The 16,522-nt window shown below is 46.3% G+C and overlaps 1 protein-coding gene across 1 annotated transcript in view; it reads left to right on the top strand.

The window, feature by feature from the left end:
* The window catches only part of TMEM131L (transmembrane 131 like), a 158,441-nt gene extending 153,432 nt beyond the window's left edge, over nucleotides 1-5,009 (top strand). The window contains exons 33-35 of the mRNA XM_028104343.2: nucleotides 740-831; nucleotides 3,734-3,873; nucleotides 4,599-5,009. Coding sequence (XP_027960144.1) covers nucleotides 740-831; nucleotides 3,734-3,873; nucleotides 4,599-4,874 — 508 coding nt within the window. The 3' untranslated portion in view covers nucleotides 4,875-5,009. The remainder of the gene's footprint in view (nucleotides 1-739; nucleotides 832-3,733; nucleotides 3,874-4,598) is intronic.
* The last annotated feature ends 11,513 nt before the right edge of the window (nucleotides 5,010-16,522 follow it).

Raw genomic sequence — 16,522 nt, 5'->3', positions numbered from 1 at the left:
GGCCTGTTTGGAAAAACAGTCACAACTCCTACCACCTGACAGAGCAGAGATTTCCATTTTTCCGTGGCATTCATCACGAACACATTTAAAATGTTAAGGAAGATCAGATAGTTTGAGTATTGAAAGACTGTGACATTAGAGCAGTTTCTTTAATTTACTGTTGGATGTCAAGGACGTTCAGTGGTGAGAACATGAGAAAATGGTGGCATCTATGTTTAATCGCGGAATCTATTTGAGGTTTTCTTTTTTGGTTCAGTTTATTACAGTGGTATTGACTTTCTTCTATCATGAGACTCCAGTTTGTAATCGTGATCGAAGTATCTGTCACGAATCTGTCATGCTGGTTTTGGCCCCCCTGAGAGGAATGCAGACCCTGCCCCGGGTGAGGGGGACGCCTTAGAGCCACGCCTGCTGAGGCTGAGAGCCTCGGGGTAGCGCGGTCGCTCTCCCAGAGAGCTCCGAAGCCACGGCCTTGGATTCTGCCTCCAGGTGGACTTAGCCCACCTGGTGATCAGGCGAGCGCGCTCCCCGCCGGAGCCATCCGTCCTGCAAGGCCCTGTCATTGGCGGGGAGCGTTCAGTCAGGAAGTCTTTGATCCCGGGACTTGAGAAAGTACATCTTTTCTCTTCCAAAACAGGGATGAGCAGTGACTAGGAGGCTGGGCCATGAAATCGTTCTCTTTCTTCACTCGGGTCTTTTGATGTCCTGCCTCTGAAACGAGACCTCTTGTGTTTTGTAGCAGCTTCATTGACTGGAGCACAGCCTGTGAAGGCCAGTTCCCCAGCGTGTACTGTCCGTTGGAACTGAACGATTATAATGCCTTTCCGGAAGGTAAAAGCTGCTCAGACAATCCGATGCCATTCTTTTACTTTCAGAAAAGTCGAAGCAAAAAGTGGATGGACCTGAGGCACTAACTGCAGAAGAATGTACCTTTTTGTTTGTTTTTAATTTAATTTAATTTTATTGTTATGTTAATCACCATACATTACATCGTTAGTTTTGGATGTAGTGTTCCATGATTCATTGTTTGTGTATAACACCCAGTGCTCCATGCAGAACGTGCCCTCTTTAATACCCATCACCAGGCTAACCCATCCCCCCACCCCCTCCCCTCTAGAACCCTCAGTGTGTTTCTCGGAGTCCATAGTCTCTCATGGTTCGTCTCTCCCTCCGATTTCCCCCCCCTCATTTTTCCCTTCCTTCTCCTAATGTCCTCCATGCTATTCCTTATGTTCCACAAATAAGTGAAACCCTATGATAATTGACTTTCTCTGCTTGACTTATTTCACTTAGCGTAATCTCCTCCAGAATGTACCTTTTTAAAAGCAACTTCGATATAATTGACCCAGAACATTGTATTAGTTTCAGGTGTACGACGTAATGATTGGCTATTGGTATGTACTGGGAAGTGATGGCTACAGTAAGTTTAGTCACCACCCATCCCTGTACATGATTACACATGTTCTCTCTGTGAGGAAAACTTTTTTTTAAAAAGATTTTATTTATTTGAGAACGAGAGCACAAGCCAGGGGGAGCGGCAGAGGCAGAGGGAGAAGCAGGCTTCCCGCAGAGCAGGGAGCCCGATGCGGGGCTCGATCCCAGGACCCCGGGATCATGACCCGAGCCGAAGGCAGACGCTTAACAACTGAGCCACCCAGGCGCCCTGTGAGGAAAACTTTTAAGATCTCTCTTAGCAACTTACAAATACACGATAGGATATTGTTAACACTGCTCACCATGACTGTACACTCTGTCTCCAGGATGGATTCAGCTTATCATGGGGAGTTTGTGCCGCTCGAGCACCTTCATCCATTTTACATACACCCCACTCCCCTCCACCCTCTCCATCCCCCGCCTCTGACAATCACCAGTCTGTTCTGTGTATTCATGAGCTTGGTCTTTTGTTGTTTTACTTGTCTGTTTGTTAGGAATGTGCCTTTAAGAACAAAACAGGTGAACATAGGGGAAGGGAAGGAAAAATAAGACGAAATCCGAGAGGGACACAAACCATGAGAGACTCAACTCTAGGAAACAAACTGAGGGCTGCTGGAGGGGAGGGGTGGGGTGACTGGGTGATGGGCATTCAGGAGGGCATGTGGTATGTTGAGCACTGGGTGTTCTGTGCAACTGGTGAATCACTAAATTCTATCCCTGAAACTAATAATACACTATATGTTAATTAAATTGAATTTTTTTAAAGAAAGAATGCACCTTTAACAGTGAGAACCTTTGAGAATGACCTTACAGGAAGCTGCCGAGTAGCTTCATGTGGGTTCAGTTGTGCAGGCCTGCCGTGTATAATTTTAGGTGGTCTCAAATAGCCCTCTCAACCTGGCTGTCTGGGGGCTTCTACGAAGAACCCTGATCTATTTAGTCCCTCAGATTTGGTAGACCTGGGTCATTTGGATTTCTGTGGACTTAAGATTGTAGATTATCCACTGGGAGGCCGAGGCTTTAGATATTTGGTGTACTTTTTAGGCAGACAAGTCCTGAGTGAAATGGAAACAAGTATGGGCTTGTTCCTCAGCAGGGCCTAACTCTTCTTCCCCTGGGTGGTGCAGCCGAAGGACAGAATGGAGAGCCAGGAGGGGAAGCTGTGGGAAGTTGCAGATGCTTGGGCGCAAGCATCGGTAATAATAAACACTAAAAGCTATGAGATTTCCCTGATAAGCTGCAAAATGTTCTTATTATACATTACAGCCTGATCACAATTTCTCATAGTGGGGCTACCTTTTCAGGGAAGCTCTAAGCCGTGTAAGTAGATGGACTTCACCAGATTTTGATACCTGCCTTGCGCCATGCTAGCCACAGGGGGGTGCTGGGGTGACTTTCTTCCCGGGCTTGGGAGGCTTCTGTATATTACCGCAGCACCCCATTATCCGTGTTGTGCTTTCTGTGGTTTCAGTTACCCTCGGTCAGCTGCCTTCCAGAAGCAGATGATCCTCCTCCTGACGTATTGTCAGAAGGTTGATAGTAGCCTAATGCTGTGTCACAGTGTCTGTCATTCACCTCACCTCCTCTCCTCACGTAGGCACTTTATTACCTCACAGCCTCACAAGAAGGGTGAGTGCGGTACAACAAGATATTTTGAGAGGGAAAGAGAAAAGAGGGCCCATTCACATAACTTTTATCACAGTATATCATTATAATTTTTCTATTTTATTAGTTAATCTCTTGCTGTGCCTGATTTATAAATTATACTTTACCCCGGGTATTTATGTATAGGAAGAAAACAATGTACATAGGGTCCGGGAGTATCCGTGGCTTCAGGCACCCACTGGGGGTCCTGGAACATACCTCCCGTGGATAAGGCACGGACAGCTGTACCTTCCTGCTTAGCTAAGAAGTGCTGGTTCCATGGTATATGTGCAGGAGGCTGAGGTCGGCACGACAGGTAATAAAAGCAAATGTTAAGGACTGGTAAGAATGGACACAATTCCAGGCTGCAGGAGTGTTGATTAGAAAGCCTCCCATCACATTGTCAAATACAGAACATCAAGGCCAGAGGAAGACCTTCCTGAGGGCTTCCTGAGGGCTTCCCAGGTAGCATATCTGATAGGTTTAACCTTGCGAATGACAGTGTAATGGCCCGCCTGGTTCCCATGGGGTGAGTATCTACGCCTGTCTTTACCTTGGCACTACGGTAAGGCCTTGAAACTTTTGGCCTGAGAGTGAGAATTCAGATCTTGCCGTAAAAATGTTTACGTATGTTGTTGTCTTCCACTCTTTGTAGAAAACATGAATTACCCCAATGGCTTCCCTTGTCCTGCCGAAATTCAGACAGACTTTATGGATCACAACTCTCCATCTACCTGGAGCCCCCTGCCCAACATGCCGACTGCCTGGGGACATGCAGGTCTCCTCAATTCTCCGGTCAGTGTCGTGGCCCCCGGGCAGCTCTGAGTTCTTTCTGGTGCTTCTTTAATCCTGGTCTCACTTCACTTCAGAGTCAGGTTCAGATCGGCCAAAGCCCGGCTTGTTTCCTTTAGATCACAAAAGCCAGGCTAGCCCCCCTCTGAAGGAGCCTAGTGCGTAGTCAGACAGGTGGGGGCTTGCAGACGTGGGCGGTTTAGCCACCCTGAATGAGAAAGGCGTCCCAGAGGACACGGAGGAGCGATGCTGTGTCCATAAAATTGAGTTTGGGCCAGGAAGCCCCCTGTGACACAGCTGTGTTTATAAACACGGTCCTGCTGACCTTTTCATCTGTGCTCAGGGAGGAACGGATCCAAATGACCAAGAGGTTGGTCAGTGGTCCGTGAGTGGGTCCTGAGGGCTTCCTGCTTGTCGGCACCCTTCTGAGCCTAAAAGCCCCGTGCCGCCTCCCTCTCACATCCACTCAAGACACTTTTTACGGATCGAGGGCATTTGACCTAGGGGGTCCTTCCTTGGGTTGAAAATAAGTTTACCCAGTGAGATGAGGATTTCACAACGCTCTATTTGAGAAAAATGGCGTTGAGGCAACCCAGAGGGTTGAGAATAGTTTAATGACTTCCCGGTGACTTGGATGGGTACCACTGTGGTGTCCACTGGTGTGCCTTCAACCTTGATGTTGCCTTTCTAAAAAATTTCTTTTTTTCCTCTCCTCATGTACACCTCAGCCCTACCTCACAAGCACCCGAAGCTTGTCTCCAATGTCTGGACTTTTTGGTTCCATCTGGGCCCCACAAAGTGATGTATACGAAAGTTGCTGCCCCATCAATCCCACCACAGAACATTCGACTCACATGGAAAACCAGGCTGTCATGTGCAAGGAATACTACCCAGGGTTTAACCCGTTTCGTGCCTATATGAACCTGGACATATGGACTACCACAGCAAATAGGAATGCAAGCTTCCCACTGTCTAGAGACTCAAGCTACTGTGGGAATGTGTGAAAAGAATTTGATTTTTAAACAATGTGAATAAAGAGGCTTGTGTTTTGATTACTAGCGTAAACTGGTTGTTGAGATAGATTATGACATTGGTGGATATTTTGGCACTTTTATATGAAAATAAATTTTTTTAATGAAGTCTGGGTGCTCTATTTTTTTTTAACCCATTACAAATCACTGGTAGAAACTTAAGCATCCATATGTCATCACTTCTTCGTAAATGAAGAAGTGTGTCAGACATGCCAAATGTTTTAAATTGGAACACGGGGTACTTCTAAGAAGGTAAGAGTTGAGAAAGGAGGGGCTGCTATGGTTGTCCCCTCCTTGGGCATCAGAATCCTCCCTGCCCTCCCCCGGGGAACTTCAAAAATGACCTTCATCTGGTGACATTCCCAGAGATTCTGACTGAACTGACCCGTGGCTCAGACCGTCGGGATTCTGCTTCAGGTTCTCCACGGACTGTAAGTGCAGCCGGTGTTGAGATGCCCAGCTGAGCAGCCTGCTCCCTTGCCTGGACAGACGGTGCTCAGGGTGGAAGGGTGGCTCTTTCCGGTCCCGGTGGTCGCAGCTGCTGGGCGAAGCCGAGAGCCTAGCTGCGCTCTGCCTGTTCAGGAGCACAAGAGTGTTCCCTGCCCTCTGTCCTGCCTGTGTGGGGGCAACAGCAGCAGTGGGGACATTCTGGCAAGTGTTTGGTTTCCCCTGGGCGAGCGGGCTTACTCCAAATACAAAACCTCGGGGGAGTTAGGTAGCCAAAGCATGTTTGCCAGACCAGTTTGTATCTGCTTGTCAGTGACTTTAGAAAGCCATGAGATAGTGGAAGTATCTATGTGCATGTTTAAACTTTGAAAACCTTTTTAACTTTTAATAAAAAATGTCTTCTTTTTTAACCTTTTGTCTTGTCTTTATTGGAAATTCAGTAGCAGAGAGTTTCAAGTGGAGTGCTGGGTATGCTGGCTTTGGATCTCTCTTTGCCATGGCTGCCAGGGGGCCTGGGACAAGGAGGGTGGCATGCTGCCCACTGGGGACTGCCCTTCTGTAAGGGGTGCCTCCAGGCATGCACAGCTGCCAGAGACTACTCAGGTGGCCAAGTTAGAATCCTGATTTGGGTAAAGCAGACTTCCCACCCCCAATGTTGAATAATGTTACAATAATTTAGGTTCTAGGTATATACCCAAAAGAATTGAAAGCAGGGTCTTAAACAAATGTTTGCATACCCATGTTCGTAGCAGCATCATTCACAATAGCTAGAAGGTGAGAACAACCTAATTGTCCATTGACAGATGAATGGATAATCAAAACATGGTATGTACGTAGAATGGGATATTCAGCCTCAAAAAGGAAGATGATTCTTACCCATGCCACAACGTGGAGGGACCATGAAGACTTGATGCTCGGTAAACTAAGCCGGTCACAGGACAGTTACCATATGATTCTACTTGTATGAGATAACGTAGGGTGGTGAGGTTCATAGAGACAGTAGAGTGGTCACCGGGGCTGAGGGGAGGGGGTGGGAGTTGTTGTTTAATGTGTACAGTTTTCGTTGGGGAAGATGAAAACGTTCTGAAATGGATGGTGGTGATGGTTGCACAACAGTGTGAACGTACTTCGTGCCACTGACCTGCACACTTCAAAATGATTAAAATGGGAAGTTTTGTGTTAAGTATATTTTCCCACACACAAAAATAACTTAGGTTGATGAAAAAGCCCCCAAGCATTTTCAGAATCAAATTGAAAACTCCCAGGGAAGAGAGAGATGTTAGATGTAAATTCTGTATCTACTTTATATTTCTACGTTCATCGATCCCCCAATTCTCTATCAGGAAAACGTGAGAAACCAAAGTAAGCGTTTCCTCCACTCTGTACGAGAAAAAGTAAATCTTCACTTCGACTGGAAGATGGTCTTTAGCCCGAAGACTAAAGCCAATGGCTGTGTGGCATGTTCGCAAGCGGGAGAAGCCAAGTCCGGGTTGTGCCCCTAATGCAAGGGGCGTGGCCTTCTCTTCCTTTGTCTTCCCCCTGGCATCGTGGCCTGGACTCCTGACCCTGCTAAGGGTCTGTGTTACAGCATCACACCCAACACAGCCTTCCCCACTTGTCTGGTTCCCTGTTGTTCCTCACACCTGGCGTGGGGTCTGGTATAGAGCAGGGAGTGTAAAGGAATCGGGGGGAGAGGGGGTTATGATTACCTGGCAGTTGAAGTGAGTCTTAATTATTAAAGAACACTCCAATCCTTCTGTGGTTGAGAGACAAGCAAGGGCCACCAGCAAAGCAGCCAAGGTAGGAGAAAATGTTACCACAGTTCTTCACATATGAGTGAGCTTTCAGACGTCAATCTCCATGCATAGAGTTCTTCATGACCACTGTTGTCATCCTGGATTACAGTGACAGTGGGGAAAACTCGAGAATCACTTGAGTAATCAAGGAGGTAGAGGAGAAGACTGACCCTACCTTCTAGGACTTTCAGTTTGAATGGAGAACTCACCGAAGAGCCTGCCCTTTGGGGCCAGGCTTCCCGAGGTCTAACTCCAGCTTCACCACATTTCTTAGTTTCTCCATGCCTCAGTTTCCTCTTCTGTAAAATGGGGATGACAGTGGTAACATACCTCATAGAGTAGTTGTGAGGATTAAATGAGTGTTTAAATAGTAAACCCTCGATTGGCTGCTACTAGTATTTCGTATAATTACTATCGTCAATTTCAATGACAACATGAAACAACAAGACCCAGGAAATGAAGTTTCAGGGTGGGCAGGGGCAAGTGAGGCAGGCACTTTTTACATTGCTGATGTGATTATAAATTCATTGGCAGTGTATATCAGGGACCTTGAAGACTCTTCTAGGAATTGACTCCTACAAAAAAATAGTACAAGATGTGCACAAAAATCAGATACTAGTTTTCTCTTGCTGCCATTAAAAATTCCCACAAACTTAGTCGCTTAAAACAACACAAACTTCTCATCATCTTAACAGTAGTCGGTCAGAAATCCAACACAAGTCTCACCAGACTAAAATCATGTTGGCAGCACTAGATTTATTCCCATATGGAGGCTCTAGGGGAGAATTGGCCTTCTTCCTTGACCTCTCCAGCTTCTCCAGGCCACCCATGTTCCTCTGCTCGTGGCCCCCTTTCTCCATCTTCAAAGCCAGTAATGTAGCATCTCTCTGGTAACTGCTTCCTTCCATTGTCACATCTTTTTATATGATCTCAACTGGGAAAGATTCTCCTATTTTCAGAATCCATGTGATTAGACTGGGCCCACCCAGATCATCTCCCTATCTCAAGGTTCTTAATTTACCCCATCTTCAAAGTCCTTCTGGCTGTTTTTACAGGTTCCAGGGGTTAGGATGTGGACTTCTTTGGTGTGGGGGGTCTTTTTTCTGCCCACCACAAGTGATGTGTGAGCATATTCATTACAGTGTTTAGAACAGCGGTGAATTGGAAATAAATGTTCTACAACAGGAATGTTTAAATTATAGTTCACATGGATGTTAGAATTCTAGGAAGCCTCTAAAAACTGTAAGACAATGATATAGGCAGTGAAAGAATTAGGATACAACGTTATATACAGCATGAATATGGATAGTTGTTTTACATATGAATATGGATATTTTATACAGTGTGACTATGATAGTTTATATAGCAGAATATGGAGTTGGAGGGAATGATGCACCATCTGGTGGGTGGGGTTGCGAGTGGTTTTTCTTTTTTGTATCTTTTTTTTTGTATTGTCTATTATAGGAATGTATTAATATTTATTACTCTTGTCTCCCAAAATTTTAATTAAATCTGAAGGGAAAGTATTTTATTTAACAGTGGGGAAAAGTAAGCATGTTAAAAACAAATAACTGAAGTCCTAATAAAAGTTACATCGTGCTATAAGAAGATATAATTTTAAGGAAAAGGCAAAGTGAAACTTTAAGCATTCCCCAATAAAAATCCTATAAAATGAGGTATGTGGTAATTATGTGGGTTAGGATTAAAGGCACATAAGAATGTCTTTAAATACTTGTATAGCCAGCATACAAAATGCAAAGCAGTCTAATTATGATGAATCGAAATACTAGACAAGTTTATAAAAGTCACCTTTAAAATACAACTTTGTTAAAATACATGTAATACTTATGCCAACTCAAATTAACATTTCAAAATAATAATTTCTGTGTGACCTAGATATTTGAGCCATTTAATCCTCCCACTAGAGTACAGAGGTCAGTAAAATAAAATGTATTATTTATGGATGTAGAATGTATGTATTACTTATAAAGGAAAATTAATTTGGAAATTAAAAATAATTGAAAACTTTGCTCATGTCACCTCATCTGGCCAATCGGATGTGTATGCCTTCACTGTAGATGTAGAACTTACTTAAAATCTTGAAAACGATGGAAGGAACTGACCGAGCACTGGTGGCCTCCACTGGAGGGGGAAGTGAGCCCTCTGGCTACCTTCAGTGTTAAAAGAAAAGGAGCAAGTAGTCCTGGGTCAGGCCAGGTTCCCCAGTCCATCGTGTGTTCTCGATCCACAGAGCTATGGAAGCCAAACCAATCACTTGTTTGCCTTCCTGCTTTCATTTAGGAAATTTCATTACATCAAAATAACAGGTAAAAATTCAGAACTGAGTTGATATTCGTTGGGATAGGCTGAGTTATAAGCGGCAGTAACAAACTGATCCCCAAACAGGTTCCGAGGACCCTGCAGGGCAAGGGCCCTCTCGTGTGACTCAGCCATTCAGGCCACTCTGCCGTCTCCACCCTGGAAGAAAGCGCTGGGACGACTCAGCCCACTCTCCGGTGCTTGGGCCCAGCAGCGACACCCCGGACTTCACTTCTCACAGCCCATTGGTGGGAGTTGGTCACGTGGACCCCCTCGGCGGGGCTGGGGGGGCGCATAAGGACTTCCACGTGTCTGAAATAGGGGCGCTGGATATTGCTGGACACCGTTGATGTTAAACCAACAGGATACAGGCTTGGGGATGGTTTCTTTATTTCCCTCCTAATTGGAGAAATGTTGGTGTCAAAACCCCAGGATGGGCAACAGGGCCTGGGCCTCCTTCTGGGGAAAAGACCTGCAGTGCCAGTCGCGGTGTGACTTGGGGCCCTGGCCGTTTGGGCTAATCCTTGGGAATTGCTCAAAATCCAGTGCTGAGTCCCTGTGGTACCCAGCACCCAGCCCTCCAGGCTTCCATATACGGGGAGCTGAGGGCCACCCCCCTTAGCTAATGGGGATCATGTGCCTGCCCAGGAGCCTGACCTGGCTCCAAAACACAGTGTGTGCTCCTTACGTTGCTTTTATTTCAGAAAAACATAAATGTTAGTAATGGGCACAAATGCATGTCAACTACTGAATAGCTATTCAAACAAACAAACAAACAAACAAACCTTTTGCCATAGTAACTAGAACGCCCCAAACCTTGGGAGCCATGAAAGGGGTCATTGCTGGATGAAATCAAAGCAGAACTTTGAAAAAGAGGTTGTAGTGACACTGCGGTAGAATGTTGGCTTCCTGATGGTAAGTGAAAGTCTTACCGAGTTCTGCTGGGGGCTGAGAGGAAGGCGGGAGCGGTCTCGAAGGCCATGGTTTCTCGTGCTGGCTGCGCCCAGGGGGACGGCGCTGGGGTGTCGCTGGAGCTGTTGAATGGAGGCCGCCTCCAGAGGCTGCGGAAGCTGGCTGCCCGCAGGAGGCAGTCCACTTGCAGGGGTGGGAAGAAGAACGGCTAGGCCGCTGTGGGGGCAGGAAAGGGACTTGAGAGGCAGGTGGAGAAATGTTTCCGAGAAAACTGGCTGTGAGGGTGGGCCAGAGTGAGGCTGGCAGCGTGGAAGGTGGCCATCCAGGACAGCCAAGACCAGATGTCTGTGCTCCGACCCAACCCGAGATTTTGCTTCGGAAATGACGAGGGATGACGCCCTCAGCACCCGCTGTCCTCTCTCCTCTCCTCACTGGCTTATCACCTTCACCCGTGTATCCTCAACGGCTTACATGAGACTGACTTTTAAATCCATCATTTCCCTGCTTTTTAAGCAGAAATACCGTTACTGTTTGTCCTTTCTGTAGAAAATATGAATAACCGAAAGGAAAAAAAGAAAATCATTATAATCCTACCACCCATCAAGAAGCACTTAACATTTTGGTATGTTTCCTTCCAAACTTTGTGTGTGTGTGCATGTGCATGTGTGTGTGTCTGTGTGTTTTAAAAAATGGGATACACACACTATTCTTTTTTTCTCACTTCATATTCTGTGAAAAGCTAGACTTAGTTCTGAGTGCCTATTAGACATCGTACTGGCATTTTACACTCTTCACGTCAACACCGGGCCTACCACTTCCAGTCTGTCGCTAACCCAAACCTCTGCCTCCGTTTGTTCATTGAGGAACTTATTCATTCAACATCTGAGCCCACAGTAGGGGCCCACGCACTCGATAGTTCAAGGTAAGTCAGCCCAGCGTCTCTCTCTTTTCCTAGCCCCTCACACTTAATTAGTCGCAGCATCGCTCATTTATTTAACAGATTTTTATTTCATTGGTCCTGGCATGCTCCGTAGGTAGCCTGTGACCTCATGGTCTCCTCACTCAATAAAATCAAGCATCTCTCATGTGCCAGATTTTGTGTTTTGCTCTGGGCATACCGAAGTGAACAAGATAGGCATGGTCCCTTCTGCCATGGTGCGAACACTCCAGAGGAGGAAATAAACAATACATCTGTGTATTAATTATTTATCGGTGCATAACAAATCACCCCAGAATTCAGTGATTTCAAATGACAACATTTATTACCACACAGTTTCTGTGGCTAAGCTTGGGAATTCTGCCTCGGGGTTTCTCACGAGGCCGCAGTCAGGGTGTTGGCTGGGACTGCAGTCATCACGTTAAGGCTCCCCTGAGGGAGAACTTGCTTCCAAGCTCATTGGTGTGCTTTCTTGCTGGTTGTTGGCTACAGGCTGTCTCGGTGTTTGGCCACATCCACCTGTCCATTCGGGCAGCTTCATCAGAGTAAGCAAGGAGAGAGAGAGAGAGAGAGCGCGCGCGGGAGAGGGAGAGGAATTACGCTCTTTTAGAACATAAGCTCAAAAGTGACATCCCATCGCTTTGCCATATTCCATTTGGTAGAAGCAAGTCCCTAGGTCCTGCCCATACTCAAGGGGAGGGCTGACTCTCAGCAAATGAGAATCTGGGAAAGCCATTTTAGAAGGCTGCCACCCTTGGTCATAAATAAACAAGGCAATTCCAGACTGTGTTCAGCACTAGGAAGGAAATCAGATGGGGACAAGACAAAGAGCCCCCTGGAGCATTGGGAAAGGTCCTCCTGAGTGAGGGGTCAGGGAAGACCTTGGGAAGAGGTAACAGGTAGGCAGAGACCTGAATGACAAGAAAGAGCCCATCTGAGAATATGCCTTCCGGACAGAGGGAACAGGAAGTGCGAAAGCGGAGACCAGTGACACGGAGCAAAGTGAGGTGAGAACTTTATCACAAACCCATGAGGCAAATATTATCTGCATTTTAAAATAGTGAGTAACTCCTCTAAGATCACACAGCTTGGAAGTCACATAGCACACACATGATGCTAACTAAAATCCATGTTTTTGCCACAGCAGTTCCTTGCAGTCCATTGCAGAATTCACTAGAAGGGATGATGGCCGGTGATCAGCCAACCCAGTGGCCCAGGACATAAAGCCAAAATAGTCCTGTGGCAACTGGGGTAGTTGGTCATTGTAAAGGGAAAGGATGGCCAGCAGGCTCTTTCCTGTGGCACGAAGCCCAGGTGAGCCAACAGCCTTGAGTCAGCTGGGTAAGACTCGGCTGCGTCTTTTGTAGCTAAGAGAATAAACTGAGTCATAACCCCACCTTGTTGCTAAAATCAGATGTTTATATACTGCTGCTTTGTTTCCTTTTGTTCCTCTCCAGTCATTCCTGTGAGAGAAGCTGGCCTAACACACAGGGGCAATCAGGGAATCTTCGAGCTGGGAGAGGCCTAGGCTGGTTCATGCCGGTCTTCAGCCGCTGAGCAGGACCTCGGGCTCAGGGCAAGGCTCCTTGCTCCCTTAGACATCTTTCCCCCTGGGCCTCTGCTTTGGGCAAAGCTACCGATAACTTTGTCCCTTCCTGAATTACACCTCTCTCCCTCCCCCACCAAAATGCTCAGTCCAGTGCTTGGCCCGCAGAAGGTACTTCATGAAAGTTCAATGCCTGAATGACAGGACATCTACCTGTACACAGCAGCGTGGAAAGTGTCTGAGAAGGGCCACAGCAGCAGAAGATGGAAGCTGAGCTGTAGCTAGCTTTTAAAAAGATTTATTTATTTATTTATTTAAAGATTTATTTATTTTAGAGAGAGAGGGTGTGCGCACGCGAGTGAGAGAGTGCGTGCGTGCGGTCCGGGGGAGGCACAGAGGGTGCGAGAGGGGAGCAGACTCCCCACTGAGTGGGGAACCCGACGCTGGGCTCAATTCCACCACCCTGAGGTCATGACCTGAGCCAAACCAAGAGCTGGATGCTTAACCGACTGAGCCACACAGATGACCCATATTTATTTATTTGAGAGACTGTGTGTGTGTGTGAGTGTGAGTGGGGGGAGGGGCAGAGGGAGAGGGAGAGAGAGAAGCAGACTCTCAACTGAGTGGGGAGCCCGAAGAGGGGCTCAACCCCACAGCCCTGAGATCATGACCTGAGCCAAAATCAACAGTCGGACGCTCAACCGAGTCACCCAGGCGCCCCTGAGCTGTATCTATGTCTTTGCTGGTCACGTTGCCATATCCTGGTGACCTGAACCAGGAAGTCAGTGGCTCTAAGATATCCCCGGTGGGATTTGGCATCTCTCATCAAGGCAGTGGATCCTCCACTTCTCCATGAGATCTGACCTTCCAGACCAGCCCTCCCTTTTGAACCTCTCCTAATATAAATTCTCCCACTGGCAGTTCCCTTCTGCGCCGCATTACTCCTGGTCTCCTAACCCCTGGCCTCGCTATTCTCCCGTGAGTGGGTGACGAGACTGGGCCCTGGGCCTTCTCTCCCTCCCTAGAGAGCTCCACACTCAGCTGCAACCTTCCTTCTATGCTGATGACCTCCTAAGGAGGTCTCAGACCAGACTGATTTCAGTTGGACACAGGGTAGATCCCACCCACCATCTCCCCTGTGGTGCACAGCACCTCTCTGTGATTCCTTGCCTCATCATCAGGCTTGGCCTAATGTCTTGTTTCGGCCACTGAAGGTGGGCAAAGGTGACAATGTGCCAATTTCCAAGAGAAGCTCTAATAGGCCCTGCATGGTCCCTCGTCTTTTACTCTTTCCTTCTGCTGCATAATAGCATGCTCAAATAGAGGCTTCTCTTTCAGTCTAGGATTCAGAAGGAGATAACCAAATACCTACTCTCTCTGTTTTCTACAGAATATCAGAAGTTGATGGGATCATAAAAAGCACATCATTGAAAGGTATCCATTTGCAAGTGGGATCAGATCTCTAAGAATGACTGGAAAGGCGACTTCTGTCCAATAATTATTCAAAGTGAAATATAGAATTAATACATTCTGAAAGAAAAAATAAAATAGTGCAAAGATCCCATCTCAGAGGTACTTCTGGGAGAGCCAAGGTTTTAAGAGAGCACAGTATGCTCCAGCTGACCAGCGCTGGTTTATAGGGTACGGGGGCTTTTTGTTTGAAAGATAAACTATTGAGATAGTGTTTTCTGAACAGAGCAACCAGGAATGGTCCTTTCAGTATGCCAGACGATGTCACACTTCCACTCAGCACCTACTCATGGCTTCCCATGATGCTTAAGTGCCATAGCACCCAAGACTCTACGTGATCTGACTGCCCATCACCTCATCTCTCTCCTACCCTGTCTTTGTTACTTTATTCCAGCCATTTCTCAGACACACCGAGAATGCACCAGCCTCCACAACTTTGCACTGACTCTTCTCCATCTGAAACACTCATTCCCATCCGGATAGGCACGTGACACTCCCTCCCTCCCTTCAGGTGTCTATCCAAGTACCACCTTATTAGAGAGGTCTTTCCTGATCATGCCCGCACAGAGACTGTACTTCCTTGCCCATTATTACTTTGGACAATGAATTTTCGCAACAATCACGTGTGTCACTCCTGGGTTGAAGCATTTAAGAGCCAGTATATAACACTGATGTTTATCCTCTGATGTTTCAAGGGAGCAGACCACGTGTTCCAGATGGTTTGATCACCGGAGGATGTAGCCTGAATTATGGAGTAACTGCCTAGAGCAAATTTCCCTGGAGACTTGCCGGGACCTGCAGTGGAGTCTGTGTTTGTTACAGCGGCATAACCTGTGTGGACTGATACACATTCGCGTGTGCCGTCAACCCTTTCCCCTTTACACTACTTTATTTTATTTATTTATAGGTATTTATAAATAAATAAAATGTAAATATAAACAAATACATAGAATAAAGTACTTAAGCATTTACTATTACTCAACATATTGTGTATTTACTTGTTTGTTTGTAGAGGTCCTTAATGCTACTCACCAACTATTTCCACCTTTCTGCCTTCTGGACGTGTCGTGACATTGTGGTTGGGTGAGGCCATGTTCTAGAGTTTCCCTTATGCACAACGGCTGGTCCCTTGGACTCATTGGGTCCTAGAATGTGGCAGGTAGACCCTAAAGTGGTCCCCATGATCCCTAAATCCTGGTGCTTATGCCTTTATATAATATCCTCCTGTCAAGTGTAGGGGGACCCGTGACTTATTTGTAACCAATAGAATATGGTGAAGGTGATGGGATGTCACTCCCATAATTATGTCACTTTGTGTAAGACTCCGTCTTTCTAGCAAACGCTCTCTCTTTTGCTGTCTTGGAAAAGGAAAGCTGTCATAAAGTAAGGGGCCATGTTGGAGAAGCCCAAGTGGCAAGAAACTGCAGGTGGCCTCGTCTTGGAGCCAACAATGACCCCAAGCAAGAAACTGAAACCTCAACCCAAAACTTGAGGAAAATGAATTTGGCCAAAACCATGAGGGGAGCTTGGAAGTGAATTTTTTCCCAGTTTAGCCTGTGATGAGAGGCCCAGTCAGTCAGTACTGGATTTCCTCTGGGTGAGAGCCCGAGCAGAGGGCCCAGTGAAGCCACGCCTGCCGTGGTGGTGTCCCCCTCTACCTGACAAGAATTAAGCTTCACGAGGGCAGAGTTTTGTTTTGTTCACTTGTATTTCTTCAGCATCATTGCTTAGCACACAGTGGGCACTCAATAAAGACTTACTGGATGAACGAAAAAATGAGAAAGAACTTTGTTTTGCTTAACTTAAAAGAGAGATAGTTGCCCATAATAAATCCATTACATAAAAGATGCACACATAGTAAATGCACTATGTATACATATCACGTGTATTGGAATGGCCATAGCAGTTAAACTTTGTCATAGGATTATTATTGAATCCCAAGTCTCATTAGGCACCAAGCTGATAGGATTTGATCTGTGGTAGAATTAACTTTATGCTAAAGCAAAAAATAGGATCATATAAAATAAGTGTTTCTTAATCCGTATCAATAAAACAAAATTTCCATTGGTCTTAACTGTGTCAGGAGAAACTGGCTATCAGTATTTTCGCCAAACATGTCTGGAAGGGTCTGACTTACAATTTAGGCTATATAATGTACGTGAAGTCACTTAGTGGAATCTGGTGGTTTTAAAAG

The sequence above is a fragment of the Eumetopias jubatus genome, unplaced genomic scaffold (assembly GCF_037043125.1).
Source record: "Eumetopias jubatus isolate StellerSeaLion01/CBP00866 unplaced genomic scaffold, mEumJub1_p1.0 scaffold_2, whole genome shotgun sequence".
In the NCBI taxonomy this organism is placed as follows: Eukaryota; Metazoa; Chordata; class Mammalia; order Carnivora; family Otariidae; genus Eumetopias; species Eumetopias jubatus.
This window is presented reverse-complemented; position numbering and strand designations above follow the sequence as displayed.